The sequence below is a fragment of the Electrona antarctica genome, assembly GCF_951216825.1.
Source record: "Electrona antarctica genome assembly, contig: scaffold_181, whole genome shotgun sequence".
Taxonomy (NCBI): Eukaryota; Metazoa; Chordata; class Actinopteri; order Myctophiformes; family Myctophidae; genus Electrona; species Electrona antarctica.
In genome coordinates, this window is record NW_027637187.1 from 20,323 (window position 1) to 37,843 (window position 17,521).

The 17,521-nt window shown below is 46.2% G+C and overlaps 1 protein-coding gene across 1 annotated transcript in view; it reads left to right on the forward strand.

Moving 5' to 3' along the window:
• Nucleotides 1-5,791: 5,791 nt before the first annotated feature.
• LOC306919083 (uncharacterized protein) overlaps nt 5,792-17,521 on the forward strand; it is a gene marked incomplete at its 5' end in the record, with an annotated part of 173,064 nt that continues 161,334 nt past the window's right edge. Inside the window, one exon of the mRNA XM_079531918.1 lies at nt 5,792-5,990. Within this exon, the coding sequence (XP_079388044.1) occupies nt 5,792-5,990 (199 nt within the window). The remainder of the gene's footprint in view (nt 5,991-17,521) is intronic.

Consider the following 17,521-nt stretch of genomic DNA (forward strand, 5'->3'; position numbering starts at 1 on the left):
GGTAAGGTTTGGGATTCAGAGAGACCTAGTCCCATTTTAGACCATACCTGAGAGGTTAAGGAGGACACTCCATATATGGAGAGGGAAAGGAAACTAGCACTGCCTGGGTGCGGTTAGGGTCAGGGATGGGAAATTAGGGAGGCGCCTAGAACTAGTCCTAGGGTCTACTAAGGCTAAGAGTATAGGGGGAAAAAAAATAATAATGATAATAATGGAATAAGGGGAACATGTCTAGTAGATCGACCGAAGGTCACAACACTTTGACCTCGTGAACTCACCTCTGGAGCGCGAATCGATCAAACAATGTGGTGGCGCGGGAAACCTGCAGGTCTGGACCAGAGGGCGGGTCAGAGGAGGGGTGGATGACCAGCTACTGTCAGGTAACGCGCCCTTAGGGAGGGTCGACAAGTAAAGGCAGCTTAAGGAATTGAGATGAGACAACACGGGCAACCCCCTGTGTGCAGCCGCATGGGGCACGGGAATGCCAGGCAGGAGCTAAGACAAGTACCAACCCTAGTCCGAATATAATATATATAAGCCATACACTGTACATTATATATTACAATGGTAGGTTTTTGACCGTCCGGTCATGGGGGAGAGGGAAAATAATAATAATAATGACAATGAGAATAATAATAATATAATAATAATGATAATAATAATGAGGTGATGATGAAGGGCCTAATGGATGCAGCACAGAAATAGTAGGAAGGTCAAAATGATTGAATGATGGCCCTAATAATGCCAAAAACTCTACCCGGTGAAACCCAGAAAGGGGTATCTCCCAAAGAGCTTTATTTAGATAATCCAACCAAGGCTTTAGGGCCAATGAAGCTTTTTCCACAGCTATTGTAATGGAAATGCAAGGGCAAGAACGTTTGTAGATTGTCTAACAGGTGATCTGGAGGAGGGTGAATCCTCCATTTTGAAAGCTAGGTAGGGACCCCAGTCTCATGGAGGAGACCCTCTCAAAAGGAATTATATTTAAGGACAATGAAAAGTAAATACAAGGGGTCTAATGGGGAGACCTAATTAAGAGCATTAGAACCAGGGCATGGACCAAGTCAATGATGGAAACACACGTGCTGTCAGGACACACGACGCGATGGACAGTAGGCTAACCTACCATTAGCCATTAGCTAAGCCAGCCACTTTGCTGGGTGAAGGGGTGAAAAACGAACTTTTACAATGATAACAGGCAACACATATCGCTTGAATAGACACACCTAGTTGATGTCTAATGACCCAGGGCCATAGATATTAGCAAAGAACCACCAACACACAATGGTAGACGGATGGAAGGGGAGAGGACTGGAGCAGCACCACTTACCACGAATCCAGGGACAGGAGAATGGCTTCCAGGGACGTCCGCGCCGAGGTGTGCCCTAGTGGCCACCCCTGCAATAGCATGGAAAACCCGGAGGATTCTGACACTAAACCATTAATTAAAACAAGTAGAAGGGAGACCTAAGTCCCCACAGTGTAAGGACAGTCAGATACATATTATAACCCATGTATGAGGATGAAATAAGGGACTGGGATGTCAAGAGGAAGGAACTATGAATAAAAAGGTTGCACTGAGAATATATGAAATAACTGGGACAGGAAGTCCAAGGGACTTTCTTGTTCTGCTCTTCTGAGGCACGTGCACAGGGCCGTCACAGCAATCCTAGTGGCCACCCCCTAGTGACAGCATAAACTAATTTCTGGTATTTAACAATCATAACTGTTCTTGGTTATCTCTTACAGTCCAGAGGCACTCATGTCTAGATCTCATGCATGCAGAAACGAATCTAGGAGAGGTTGGAATGAATGAAGGAGTCCAGGGTATGGGTCAAAGGCAAAGCCGTTTTTATGTAGTTAAATATATATATATATATATATAAGGGGGAAAAAACACACACGTCACACAGGGAGCCAAGGCAACATGGGAAGACAACAGTATATGAGTGTGTCTAAACGCTCCAAACAGCCAGGGGTAATGAGTCAGGAAACGAAACTTCCTGAGGCTAATATGAAAGGCCTTTCTGGCGAGGTAATAAAGGAGGTATGACCTTGTTATAGTATAGAAATAACGATAATGGAGGCAACATAAATAATAAAACAACGCCTGCCACGTGGAGCGTGGTCAGGGTATATAACCATTGAAACGTAAGGTACACATTCTTCTCATCTCCGTATGTAAGGGTGATAAGCACCATTTGTCAAATAGTGGTCCGGGCATCCGCTCGTTGCCATATAAGGCACACACTCTAGACCGCACTAAGTAAGGCGGTTTACCGGGGTATATTCTCTTCCCGGAGTTTTTAAGGTAAGGAAAATACCTAAACCTAAATAGGTAAATGAAAATAATGGTGGCCTCTCCTGGGCGGAAAAGTATAAACAACCTCACATTATGTGAGAGATAAAACATCATTATGATGTTGGGGCACATTCTTCTCATCTCCGTATGTGAGGGTGATAAACACCATTTGTCCAATAGTGGTCAGGGCATCCGCTCGTTGGCATAAAAGGCACACACTCCAATCGATACTATTTGATTAACGGTGATAAGGGCCTATACCTGTTGTAACAACACAGTCAAAATGGATGACATGACACAAAGGTGCAACCCTTTTTCAGGAGGGGAACAACTATTCTTCTACAGGGCGGCACCAGGGGCTGACGTGTTTCTCCTTCAGTCTCTCAGAACGTCGTGGTTCGCTAGGCGGCATGGGCACTGGTTGGCTATGTGGCATGGGTTCCAGGAAGAGGTCCAGCTGGTCTCGTGTCAGGAAGTCTCTAAACTCAAAGCCCATCACGCTGATAGGTCCGTCGCATCTGAAGAGGACGATTTTGGGCCAAACTAGGGAAATAAAGTGCATGGGGTCCCAGGCCATTCCAGTATGGCGTGGAGCCGTTTCAGGTAGGCGCCCAGGTCCTGGGGCTGGCAGATCCGCCATGTGTTACGTATGCGTGGGGAGCCTTCCGGTCATTAGGGGCCTTATGACACAAGAGGGAGTTGGGGAAAAGACATTTTTTGCATCATCACCTAGCATGGGGAAGACGCATGGCCTACTATAACATCCATAATAATTCACCATGGTAAGAATGGTCTAATTAGTGGAGAATGGGGAATAATAACGTGTCTATCCTGGTTGTAGAGTAGGACTAACTGAACAGTGCCAATGGGGGAAGCGAACCCGCAGGACTGTGGGAAAATAATGGGAACAAAATTAGGGAAATATAAATAAATGATGGCAATAGCAAGGCCACCCTACGGTGACCCCTCCTGGTCGCGGCGGAGTTTTGCACGTCTGTTTATCCAAGGGGGTTCAGCTAATGTATGTGACATGTATAGTCTACAGTAAGGGATCTGGGATCAAGCATAAGGCAAGGGGGATACAAGAGGTTGGCTCTCAACAAGATGCCAGCCTTTCGCGGGTTAGGTTGTGACAAAGAGACACCCTATAGAGAACCGGGGACGAGCGATCCAGGCCCGGATCTCGCTTAGGTCAACCCAGAGACAAGGCAAGGCCAAGGATCTATTGGGAATAGGGTAAGGGCACTGTGCTATGCATCCTGTTTACTGGCCAACCCCACTAGCAGGTCCTAAGTGACATAGAGGAATAATGTGGGATTTATTCTCCACAATTTTCTAAGGGAGGTGGAGAGGCAGAAATGGCCAGACATGTGGGTGTGTAAATTCCCCAAAGGTCACATCCGATCTTCCTTAGTTGAGTTTACTCCTTGACATGGCCAGCCAGATCGTGCACCCACTGGGACGAAAAGGACCGATGAGGGAGAGTTGGTCTGACAAGACCATTTACTAAGGTCCATATAGGGCTGATGTGAGGTGATTATGAAGTAATTGTGGAAGTTACTGGGGGTCAAGGGATAAGCCTGAAGAGGCTGAATATGACGTATATAATGATCATAATGATGATATTTATTTAATATACGGTGTGGCCGGGTAAGGGAAGGCCGAGGGACTAGGAACAACTAAGGTTTGACAGAGCGCCTGAGGAGGCAGGGATCCGACTGATCCAGTGATGTAAGGTAAGTAATCTAAAATCATTTATAATTAATTTTAAGCAGAGAAGGGACTAATGCAAAATATGAGGTCAAGGGGAAGAAAACAGAGCGGTATCTTACTAGGTCAAGTGGGAGTTCCAGAGGGCCCAAGTCTTCTCGCCTATGGTGGGAGACCAGTGGAGATGATCAACTTGAGAATTGAAGGCGCACGTTGGAAGGGCTGGAAGATGAGAATGTTGGCTAAAACATTTATTAATTGAACGTATGTTGTCATGTTCATCCAAGGGGAGTTCCGGAGCGTGTGTGATGAGAGGGAAAAGGACCCTAGCTTCGGGAAATTTTGCCATAGCTACGGTCTTTAATCGGAGGACATTAGCCTCAAAGGTCTGGTAGACTAAGTCCTCCCTATCGTTTAACCCAAAGGACAAAACCACTTGTTTAACCTCTGGATAAACAAGAGGCAATTTGGAGATGATATTCAGGGCGTGGATAATGGAGGCCTGTGGGTATGCGTCAACCTGAATTCTATTATCCAAGACCAGGGGGAGCCATATCAAGTTCCCATCACCCAATAAAAGGGTAGGCCGTGAGGGCTCCAGAGACCAACGCTCTTTAAAGTTTCTATCTTCATAATGTATTCTACGTTTGGATCCGTCCCAAGGGGGATGAGAGTCTAATAGGGAGGAAGGTTTAGGTACGACCTCTAGGTCCTCATCGTCATCTAGGGGAATAGAGGTGCCCGGTGGATATTTTGAGGGATCTAGTTGCATCATAAAGGCCTTAGACATGGCCTGACCTTGAGAAAGATCCATTTTACTATCTGGGGACGGGGATTTAGATGGAGAGTCTACCCAGGTTTGGTCCGAGTCTGATGAGACTAAGGGCGGAGGAGTCCTAAGATCCTCGGGGGAGGAAAGGATGGGGGAATGGAGAAATAATGATTCTATTTCAGTGAACCAAGGGGGTTCCGGGACATCTGGGTCTGGAGAATCCATAGAACCCAAATCAGAGAGGTCGGCCAGGGGGGGTGATAGTAAAGGGGAAACCTGCTTCTGTTCTGGGGCCAGTAAGGACAAAAATGACTCTGCTAGTTTATCTCTAATCGAGGAAAGGATAGGAGGCCTCAGTACGTCTTTAACACTGAGTTGGGCTATATTACAAGCTGTATCCCAGGCATTGGACGGGTCCCTGCTTGGCTCATCCTCAAGGAGTGAAATAAGGGAAATAATTTTGTCCCGGTAGTGAGAATCTAGGATCGAGTAAAAGGACCAAATCAAGATGTCAGACGCGACACTGATCTCCTTGACAGTTGAGGTGGATGCTGCTGGTGGTAGAAAGTATTCAGACAGTTCCAATATCTTGCTATCATAACCTACCGGCGGGATACCCTTATTAGTGAACCTGGTCACATCTTCGTGGTGATGGTATATGGAGATTAAGTTGGCTAGTGTAATAGTAGAAATCTCAGTCTGACCTATCTCATCTGGGGAAATCAAGGCGGCTATGGGGGCTGACGTCGGTATTGGTTGGGAAACTAGGGTGGCTGGGTCTGCGCTTCCTAAAGTCCCATGGTCAGGGTCAATATAAAGTTCCACATACTTAAGGGCTACTGGTGGGAGTGGGTGGAAGGAGGATTTCAACGGCACTGGTTTGATTTTAGTAGGTCGGGATCTGTGAGCAGCAGAACGTTCCTTCCTACGTGTGCCAACAGGTAATAAGGGCGGGATGTGGGTGGTCCCAGGGAGGGCCATAGGGGGGACGTTAAACCAGTGTTGTGATGGCGAGTAGGGGCCAGGAGACCTATGGTCTTGAGAGTGCCCCCATGAGAGACTATCCTCTCCATATCTATCACGACTCCGCCGGCGGCCCAGAGGCCTGGCTTGTGGACACCGACTATGAGGGCCATATTGCTCATCCCGATGTGGTGAACGGTCCCACTCTGGAGATTGGCGCCGGTCCCATGGTGAGTGACTTTGGTCAGCCATGATGGACAATTCTTGTCTGAAAAGACAGGGAGAACAACGGCGGCAGGACAGGGGGACAGGGGGACATTCTTATGTCAGGGAAGTAGAATAAAGATGGTAAGCACGTGACTTACACATGGAATAAAATGAAATCTACATTTACCCAGGGTATCTGGGCTAAGACATCGTTCCATACATCATGTTAAAAGGAAAGGAGAACTAGGCGATCACTTATTTGTACCAATCAGGGAGTGTGAAGGATACCCTAAGGATAGGAATATACTAGAGAGGTGAAAGCCTTACATCCGCAACAGATATGAGATCTATATCATCCAGGTGGGACATCACAGATATTTGCTTACTGTTATAGTTTGGTTTAGGATTAATTACACCTAATTCAAATAGACGGCAGTGGGATGATTGAACGTAAGGGGGAGCAGTGATAATTTCCCATATATAAGAGGGAAATGAGGGGACTCTTGCTTACCGTTATGGTTTGGTTCAGGATATAAATACACCTGGTCCAAACAGGAGGCAGTGTGATGATTGAGTGAGTTATTCCAGTCTGGAGAGCAAGATACAAGGTGCAAAATATTGTGTTATTAAGGAGTCATAATGCCATAGTGTAAGCCACTTGTCCATTGAGGAGTCTAAATACAAGGTGTAGCATTCACAACTAGTTCACTAATGGAAGGTAGGTAGGAGAGAGAGGTAATTATTAATACTACAAGAAAGATAGTTTCCAAAGCGGCAGGATATCCTGAGAGAGTGTAATAAATTGAAGAACTGGCCAGCTCTATGTCCGTGGAAGTAAGGGTTGGGCTATCATGAGGAAGGGAAATCTAACTTTTATTAAAAATAGGACCACGGGGATAGAGTCTCCAGACGTTTATAAGGTCAAATAAGTTGTCAATTTCAGAAAACATCGTCAGTAGATTCTGCTCGAATGGGAATACGGATGTTTCTGGCCATTAGAATCTAGACACCCTAACCCATATTAATCGAGCTTTGCCCACCCAGAGAGACGCCTCAACTCTGGGTGTGTTTTCCGTAATTCAATCAGGCATATTATGGGAGCTTTTTTGGCAAGGAGGGGAGCCTTAAGGCGAGATAGATAGTGAAAACAGGGAGGTCATATGGGAAGGAAACAGGGTGAACATCACAAGGGCACAGCAGGTGAGTAAGGATGAATAGGTGTTTGTCTATGGGGTAGAGAAGATAATAATAACGGAGAGTTGGTACTACAAGGTGACAGGCGGAAACGGCCACTGGTCTAAGGACAGTTCTTAAATAATCTGAGGCGTGCCGCAGGCACGCGGCTACACTCCGAGGAGCATGCCAGCAAACGGATATGGGCAGGGTCTCTGTGACATGAGGGAAGGCAGTAGGACTATCTCCAGGAGGGCAAGTGCTTCTGCTTGCGGTTAAGGTCAGGTTGGGATTCAGAGAGACCTAGTCCCATTTTGGACCAAACCTACGAGAGGTTAAGGAGGACACTCCATATATGGAGAGGGAAGGAAAACTGGCACTTCCTAGGTGCGGTTAGGGTCAGGGATAGGAAATTAGTGTGACGGCCAGGCTATAACAGGGGCATAAACACTAGACTTCCATAATCTAGAGTGTGCCTGAGTAAGGATGAATGGGTGTTTGTCTATGGGATAGAAGGGATAATAACTAAGGACAGTTCTTAAATAATCTGGAGCGTGCCGCAGGCACGCGGCTACACTCCGAGGAGCATGCCAGCAAACGGATATGGGCAGGGTCTCTATGTCATGAGGGGAGGCGGAGGACACTCCATATATGGAGAGGGAAAGGAAACTAGCACTTCCTGGGTGCGGTTAGGGTCAGGGACAGGAAACCAGTGTGGCAGCCAGGCTATAACAGGGGCATAAACACTAGACCTAAATAATCTAAAGTGTGCCTGAGTAAGGATGAATGGGTGTTTGTCTATGGGATAGAAGGGATAATGACTAAGGACAGTTCCTAACTAATCTGAAGCGTGCCGTAGGCACGCGGCGCCCCTCCGAGGAGCACGCCAGCACACGGATATGGGCAGGGTCTCTATGTCATGAGGGGAGGCGGAGGACTACCTCCAGGAGGGCAAGGGCTTCTGCTTGCGGCTAAGGTAAGGTTTGGGATTCAGAGAGACCTAGTCCCATTTTAGACCATACCTGAGAGGTTAAGGAGGACACTCCATATATGGAGAGGGAAAGGAAACTAGCACTGCCTGGGTGCGGTTAGGGTCAGGGATGGGAAATTAGGGAGGCGCCTAGAACTAGTCCTAGGGTCTACTAAGGCTAAGAGTATAGGGGGAAAAAAAATAATAATGATAATAATGGAATAAGGGGAACATGTCTAGTAGATCGACCGAAGGTCACAACACTTTGACCTCGTGAACTCACCTCTGGAGCGCGAATCGATCAAACAATGTGGTGGCGCGGGAAACCTGCAGGTCTGGACCAGAGGGCGGGTCAGAGGAGGGGTGGATGACCAGCTACTGTCAGGTAACGCGCCCTTAGGGAGGGTCGACAAGTAAAGGCAGCTTAAGGAATTGAGATGAGACAACACGGGCAACCCCCTGTGTGCAGCCGCATGGGGCACGGGAATGCCAGGCAGGAGCTAAGACAAGTACCAACCCTAGTCCGAATATAATATATATAAGCCATACACTGTACATTATATATTACAATGGTAGGTTTTTGACCGTCCGGTCATGGGGGAGAGGGAAAATAATAATAATAATGACAATGAGAATAATAATAATATAATAATAATGATAATAATAATGAGGTGATGATGAAGGGCCTAATGGATGCAGCACAGAAATAGTAGGAAGGTCAAAATGATTGAATGATGGCCCTAATAATGCCAAAAACTCTACCCGGTGAAACCCAGAAAGGGGTATCTCCCAAAGAGCTTTATTTAGATAATCCAACCAAGGCTTTAGGGCCAATGAAGCTTTTTCCACAGCTATTGTAATGGAAATGCAAGGGCAAGAACGTTTGTAGATTGTCTAACAGGTGATCTGGAGGAGGGTGAATCCTCCATTTTGAAAGCTAGGTAGGGACCCCAGTCTCATGGAGGAGACCCTCTCAAAAGGAATTATATTTAAGGACAATGAAAAGTAAATACAAGGGGTCTAATGGGGAGACCTAATTAAGAGCATTAGAACCAGGGCATGGACCAAGTCAATGATGGAAACACACGTGCTGTCAGGACACACGACGCGATGGACAGTAGGCTAACCTACCATTAGCCATTAGCTAAGCCAGCCACTTTGCTGGGTGAAGGGGTGAAAAACGAACTTTTACAATGATAACAGGCAACACATATCGCTTGAATAGACACACCTAGTTGATGTCTAATGACCCAGGGCCATAGATATTAGCAAAGAACCACCAACACACAATGGTAGACGGATGGAAGGGGAGAGGACTGGAGCAGCACCACTTACCACGAATCCAGGGACAGGAGAATGGCTTCCAGGGACGTCCGCGCCGAGGTGTGCCCTAGTGGCCACCCCTGCAATAGCATGGAAAACCCGGAGGATTCTGACACTAAACCATTAATTAAAACAAGTAGAAGGGAGACCTAAGTCCCCACAGTGTAAGGACAGTCAGATACATATTATAACCCATGTATGAGGATGAAATAAGGGACTGGGATGTCAAGAGGAAGGAACTATGAATAAAAAGGTTGCACTGAGAATATATGAAATAACTGGGACAGGAAGTCCAAGGGACTTTCTTGTTCTGCTCTTCTGAGGCACGTGCACAGGGCCGTCACAGCAATCCTAGTGGCCACCCCCTAGTGACAGCATAAACTAATTTCTGGTATTTAACAATCATAACTGTTCTTGGTTATCTCTTACAGTCCAGAGGCACTCATGTCTAGATCTCATGCATGTATATATTAACCCCGGTATGGAGAGGTAATCAACACCATTTGTTTAATAGTGATCAAGGCACACACTTGTTGCAATATAAGGCACACAATTCAAGTATAAATGGAATAATATGCAGGTGCTTCATCAGGATCCGTTCTCATACCAGTATGTAAGGGTAATAAACACCATATTGTCTAATAGTGATCAGGGCACATGATCTAGGGTCCGTTCTCATTCCTATATGTAAAGGTAATAGAGGTAACACTACTAATGAAACGCCTGCCACCTGGGGCGTGGTCAGGGCATGTTATATCCTTCCGGTATGTAGGGGTAAAAAGTACCCTATGTCTAATAGTGATCCGGGCACATGATCTAGGGTCCGTTCTCATTCCTATATGTAAAGGTAATAGAGGTAACACTACTAATGAAACGCCTGCCACCTGGGGCGTGGTCAGGGCATGTTATATCCTTCCGGTATGTAGGGGTAAAAAGTACCCTATGTCTAATAGTGATCCGGGCACATAATATAGGGTCCGTTCTCATTCCTATATGTAAAGGTAATGGGGGTAACATTAATAATAAAACGCCTGCCACGTGGGGCGTGGTCAGGGCATATTATATCCTCCCGGTATGTGGGGGTAAAAAGTACCCTATGTCTAATAGTGATCAGGGCACATCATCTAGGGTCCGTTCTCATTCCTATATGTAAGGGTAATAAACACCATTTGTCCAATGGTGATAAGGGCACATCCCTGTTGTAATATAAACAACACAATCCAATTGGATGACATGACATAAAATTGCACCCTTTCCCAGGAGGGGAATAACTATTCTTCCACAGGGCAGCACCAACAGCTAAAGCGTTTCTCCTTCAGTCCCTCAGAACTCCGTGTCCACACTGGTCGGCTAGGCGGCATGGGCTCCAAGAAGAGGTCCATTTGTTCCCGTGTTAGGACGTCTCTAAACTAAAAACCGACACACCGACAGGTCCGTCGCATCTGAACAGCGGTGGTATGGGGTGTTCATCGAATGCCACTCTGTTCCAGGATCCACACAGGGCTATCCCGAGGGGAGAAGAGAAGGTGTTTTGAAATGATGAGTATTATATACATTCATCCAGGTGGGGCCGGTTACAATAATTCCATGTAAAACTAAGATGGAGGAGCCAGAAGTGTAAGGTATCATCCTAACAGGGTTTAGGGCCTAATAACTAAAATAGACAGTCTGGAATGACACCATTTCCACAGAACTGTAGGGAGATATAAATAATATAGACCCTATGGCGCCCTCTCCTGGACACTTTAAATGTGGGCTCTGGAAAAATATGCAAGGGCACTCCACAACTTCATATAGAGAATTATGAGAGTATGTCCCATACTGTAGTATAAGCCCACTTGAAGGAAGGAATGATTGGCTCTCAAAACATACCAGCCTTTCGCGGGTTAGGTTGTGACAAAGAGAAACCCCATAAAGGACCGGAGACAATAATCTCAGCCGGGACCCTGATCCGGTCAACCCAGACACAAGACCGGCTATAGATTTTTATGGAAATGGGGTAAGGGCACTGTGCTATGCATGGTTTTACTGGCCAACCAACCAACCCGGTTCTAAGTGACAGAAAATAATCAATTGGAAAATAATTTCCACAGACTCTAAAGTAAAGGGCAGGGCGAGTGGAGGAAAAATGGTAGGACATGTGGGTGTGTAAGATCCTCAAAGGTCACATTCCGATTTTCCTTATCTGAGCTTACTCCTTCACATGGCCCACCAAATCTCCCACTCACTAGGATAAATTTGAGCATAGGGCAATACTAAGAGATGATAATACTAATAATAATCATCTCACGCCATCTGGAGCGTGCGCCCTTCGGGCGCATGGTGATACTAAGAGAAATGTGCCAATCTAAAGTACCTATTGCGAGGTAAATGCAAAGGGGAGCGATGAGAACTCCCCTATAATAAGGAGGGAAATGAAAGGACTTTTGCTTGACGTCCTGGTTGGGTTGGGATTTAAATAAACCTAATCCGATTGTAAGGCAGTGTGAGAATATCAGATATGAGGATTCTTCTTTCACCCTATCAGGAGCGTGCGCCCTTCAGGAGCACGGCGATACTCAGAGGAATGTGCCCATCTAAAGTATTACGAGGTGAAGGTGAGGGGGAACAGTGAGAATTCTCCTATGATAAGGAGGGAAATGAAAGGGCTATTGCCTACCGTCCTGGTTGGGTTTAGGATTTAAACCCACCTAATCTGAATGTAAGGCGGGAGGCATACTATGGTCCGACGGGGCATTGGTACGATATGCGTCCGCACCTCGGACTAGCGCCTGCTCCCGTGCTTGCGGTTATGGTTAGGTTAGGGGTTAGGGGTATCGGATCAATGAATCATCGGACCAAACACATGTACCCATGTAAGGCAGTGTGATGATTGAGTGAGTGGTTCCCTTATAGAGAGCAATACCTACTGCTTGGTGTGTGAGAGAACGGTCCTCCATTTTTGTCTAATTTCTGTCTCAGACTAATCCAATGATGTAAGGGAAGGAATCTAAACCATCATCCGTTTGAAAAGGTGAAAAAGCGCTTGTCTATATGCTTTTAGAAGGTGCCACTCTAAAGTCCTACGAGGTTAACGTAAAGGGGAGTAGTGAAAATTCCCCATATATTAAGAGGGAAAGGAAAGGACTCTTGCTTACCGTTACAGTTTGGTTTAGGATTAAATACACCTAATCCAAACAGACGGCAGTGGGATGATTGAACGTGAGGGGGAGCAGTGATAATTTCCCATATATAAGAGGGAAATGAGAGGACTCTTGCTTACCGTTATGGTTTGGTTCAGGATATAAATACACCTGGTCCAAACAGGAGGCAGTGTGATGATTGAGTGAGTGATTCCATTCTGGAGAGCAAGATACAAGGTACAAGATATTGTGTTATTAAGGAGTCATAATGCCACAGTGTAAGCCACTTGCCCATTGAGGAGTCTACATACAAGGTGCAGCATTCACAACTAGTCCACTTATGGAAGGTAGGTAGGAGAGAGAGGTAATTATTAATACTACAAGAAAGATAGTTTCCAAAGCGGCAGGATATCCTGAGAGGGTATAGTAAATTGAAGAACTGGTCAGCTCTATGTCCGTGGAAATAAAGGTTGGGCTATCATGAGGAAGGGAAATCTAATTTTTATTAAGAATAGGACCACGGGGATAGAGTCTCCAGACGTTTATAAGGTCAAATAAGTTGTCAATTTCGGAAAAACATCGTCAGTAGATTCTGCTCGAGATGGGAATGGATGTTTCTGGCCATGGAATCTAGACACCCTAACCCATATTAATCGAGCTTTGCCCACCCAGAGAGACGCCTCAACTCTGGGTGTGTTTTCCGTAATTCAATCAGGCATATTATGGGAGCTTTTTTGGCAAGGAGGGGAGCCTTAAGGCGAGATAGATAGTGAAAACAGGGAGGTCATATGGGAAGGAAACAGGGTGAACATCACAAGGGCACAGCAGGTGAGTAAGGATGAATAGGTGTTTGTCTATGGGGTAGAGAAGATAATAATAACGGAGAGTTGGTACTACAAGGTGACAGGCGGAAACGGCCACTGGTCTAAGGACAGTTCTTAAATAATCTGAGGCGTGCCGCAGGCACGCGGCTACACTCCGAGGAGCATGCCAGCAAACGGATATGGGCAGGGTCTCTGTGACATGAGGGAAGGCAGTAGGACTATCTCCAGGAGGGCAAGTGCTTCTGCTTGCGGTTAAGGTCAGGTTGGGATTCAGAGAGACCTAGTCCCATTTTGGACCAAACCTACGAGAGGTTAAGGAGGACACTCCATATATGGAGAGGGAAGGAAAACTGGCACTTCCTAGGTGCGGTTAGGGTCAGGGATAGGAAATTAGTGTGACGGCCAGGCTATAACAGGGGCATAAACACTAGACTTCCATAATCTAGAGTGTGCCTGAGTAAGGATGAATGGGTGTTTGTCTATGGGATAGAAGGGATAATAACTAAGGACAGTTCTTAAATAATCTGGAGCGTGCCGCAGGCACGCGGCTACACTCCGAGGAGCATGCCAGCAAACGGATATGGGCAGGGTCTCTATGTCATGAGGGGAGGCGGAGGACACTCCATATATGGAGAGGGAAAGGAAACTAGCACTTCCTGGGTGCGGTTAGGGTCAGGGACAGGAAACCAGTGTGGCAGCCAGGCTATAACAGGGGCATAAACACTAGACCTAAATAATCTAAAGTGTGCCTGAGTAAGGATGAATGGGTGTTTGTCTATGGGATAGAAGGGATAATGACTAAGGACAGTTCCTAACTAATCTGAAGCGTGCCGTAGGCACGCGGCGCCCCTCCGAGGAGCACGCCAGCACACGGATATGGGCAGGGTCTCTATGTCATGAGGGGAGGCGGAGGACTACCTCCAGGAGGGCAAGGGCTTCTGCTTGCGGCTAAGGTAAGGTTTGGGATTCAGAGAGACCTAGTCCCATTTTAGACCATACCTGAGAGGTTAAGGAGGACACTCCATATATGGAGAGGGAAAGGAAACTAGCACTGCCTGGGTGCGGTTAGGGTCAGGGATGGGAAATTAGGGAGGCGCCTAGAACTAGTCCTAGGGTCTACTAAGGCTAAGAGTATAGGGGGAAAAAAAATAATAATGATAATAATGGAATAAGGGGAACATGTCTAGTAGATCGACCGAAGGTCACAACACTTTGACCTCGTGAACTCACCTCTGGAGCGCGAATCGATCAAACAATGTGGTGGCGCGGGAAACCTGCAGGTCTGGACCAGAGGGCGGGTCAGAGGAGGGGTGGATGACCAGCTACTGTCAGGTAACGCGCCCTTAGGGAGGGTCGACAAGTAAAGGCAGCTTAAGGAATTGAGATGAGACAACACGGGCAACCCCCTGTGTGCAGCCGCATGGGGCACGGGAATGCCAGGCAGGAGCTAAGACAAGTACCAACCCTAGTCCGAATATAATATATATAAGCCATACACTGTACATTATATATTACAATGGTAGGTTTTTGACCGTCCGGTCATGGGGGAGAGGGAAAATAATAATAATAATGAAAATGAGAATAATAATAATATAATAATAATGATAATAATAATGAGGTGATGATGAAGGGCCTAATGGATGCAGCACAGAAATAGTAGGAAGGTCAAAATGATTGAATGATGGCCCTAATAATGCCAAAAACTCTACCCGGTGAAACCCAGAAAGGGGTATCTCCCAAAGAGCTTTATTTAGATAATCCAACCAAGGCTTTAGGGCCAATGAAGCTTTTTCCACAGCTATTGTAATGGAAATGCAAGGGCAAGAACGTTTGTAGATTGTCTAACAGGTGATCTGGAGGAGGGTGAATCCTCCATTTTGAAAGCTAGGTAGGGACCCCAGTCTCATGGAGGAGACCCTCTCAAAAGGAATTATATTTAAGGACAATGAAAAGTAAATACAAGGGGTCTAATGGGGAGACCTAATTAAGAGCATTAGAACCAGGGCATGGACCAAGTCAATGATGGAAACACACGTGCTGTCAGGACACACGACGCGATGGACAGTAGGCTAACCTACCATTAGCCATTAGCTAAGCCAGCCACTTTGCTGGGTGAAGGGGTGAAAAACGAACTTTTACAATGATAACAGGCAACACATATCGCTTGAATAGACACACCTAGTTGATGTCTAATGACCCAGGGCCATAGATATTAGCAAAGAACCACCAACACACAATAGTAGACGGATGGAAGGGGAGAGGACTGGAGCAGCACCACTTACCACGAATCCAGGGACAGGAGAATGGCTTCCAGGGACGTCCGCGCCGAGGTGTGCCCTAGTGGCCACCCCTGCAATAGCATGGAAAACCCGGAGGATTCTGACACTAAACCATTAATTAAAACAAGTAGAAGGGAGACCTAAGTCCCCACAGTGTAAGGACAGTCAGATACATATTATAACCCATGTATGAGGATGAAATAAGGGACTGGGATGTCAAGAGGAAGGAACTATGAATAAAAAGGTTGCACTGAGAATATATGAAATAACTGGGACAGGAAGTCCAAGGGACTTTCTTGTTCTGCTCTTCTGAGGCACGTGCACAGGGCCGTCACAGCAATCCTAGTGGCCACCCCCTAGTGACAGCATAAACTAATTTCTGGTATTTAACAATCATAACTGTTCTTGGTTATCTCTTACAGTCCAGAGGCACTCATGTCTAGATCTCATGCATGTATATATTAACCCCGGTATGGAGAGGTAATCAACACCATTTGTTTAATAGTGATCAAGGCACACACTTGTTGCAATATAAGGCACACAATTCAAGTATAAATGGAATAATATGCAGGTGCTTCATCAGGATCCGTTCTCATACCAGTATGTAAGGGTAATAAACACCATATTGTCTAATAGTGATCAGGGCACATGATCTAGGGTCCGTTCTCATTCCTATATGTAAAGGTAATAGAGGTAACACTACTAATGAAACGCCTGCCACCTGGGGCGTGGTCAGGGCATGTTATATCCTTCCGGTATGTAGGGGTAAAAAGTACCCTATGTCTAATAGTGATCCGGGCACATGATCTAGGGTCCGTTCTCATTCCTATATGTAAAGGTAATAGAGGTAACACTACTAATGAAACGCCTGCCACCTGGGGCGTGGTCAGGGCATGTTATATCCTTCCGGTATGTAGGGGTAAAAAGTACCCTATGTCTAATAGTGATCCGGGCACATAATATAGGGTCCGTTCTCATTCCTATATGTAAAGGTAATGGGGGTAACATTAATAATAAAACGCCTGCCACGTGGGGCGTGGTCAGGGCATATTATATCCTCCCGGTATGTGGGGGTAAAAAGTACCCTATGTCTAATAGTGATCAGGGCACATCATCTAGGGTCCGTTCTCATTCCTATATGTAAGGGTAATAAACACCATTTGTCCAATGGTGATAAGGGCACATCCCTGTTGTAATATAAACAACACAATCCAATTGGATGACATGACATAAAATTGCACCCTTTCCCAGGAGGGGAATAACTATTCTTCCACAGGGCAGCACCAACAGCTAAAGCGTTTCTCCTTCAGTCCCTCAGAACTCCGTGTCCACACTGGTCGGCTAGGCGGCATGGGCTCCAAGAAGAAGTCCATTTGTTCCCGTGTTAGGACGTCTCTAAACTAAAAACCGACACACCGACAGGTCCGTCGCATCTGAACAGCGGTGGTATGGGGTGTTCATCGAATGCCACTCTGTTCCAGGATCCACACAGGGCTATCCCGAGGGGAGAAGAGAAGGTGTTTTGAAATGATGAGTATTATATACATTCATCCAGGTGGGGCCGGTTACAATAATTCCATGTAAAACTAAGATGGAGGAGCCAGAAGTGTAAGGTATCATCCTAACAGGGTTTAGGGCCTAATAACTAAAATAGACAGTCTGGAATGACACCATTTCCACAGAACTGTAGGGAGATATAAATAATATAGACCCTATGGCGCCCTCTCCTGGACACTTTAAATGTGGGCTCTGGAAAAATATGCAAGGGCACTCCACAACTTCATATAGAGAATTATGAGAGTATGTCCCATACTGTAGTATAAGCCCACTTGAAGGAAGGAATGATTGGCTCTCAAAACATACCAGCCTTTCGCGG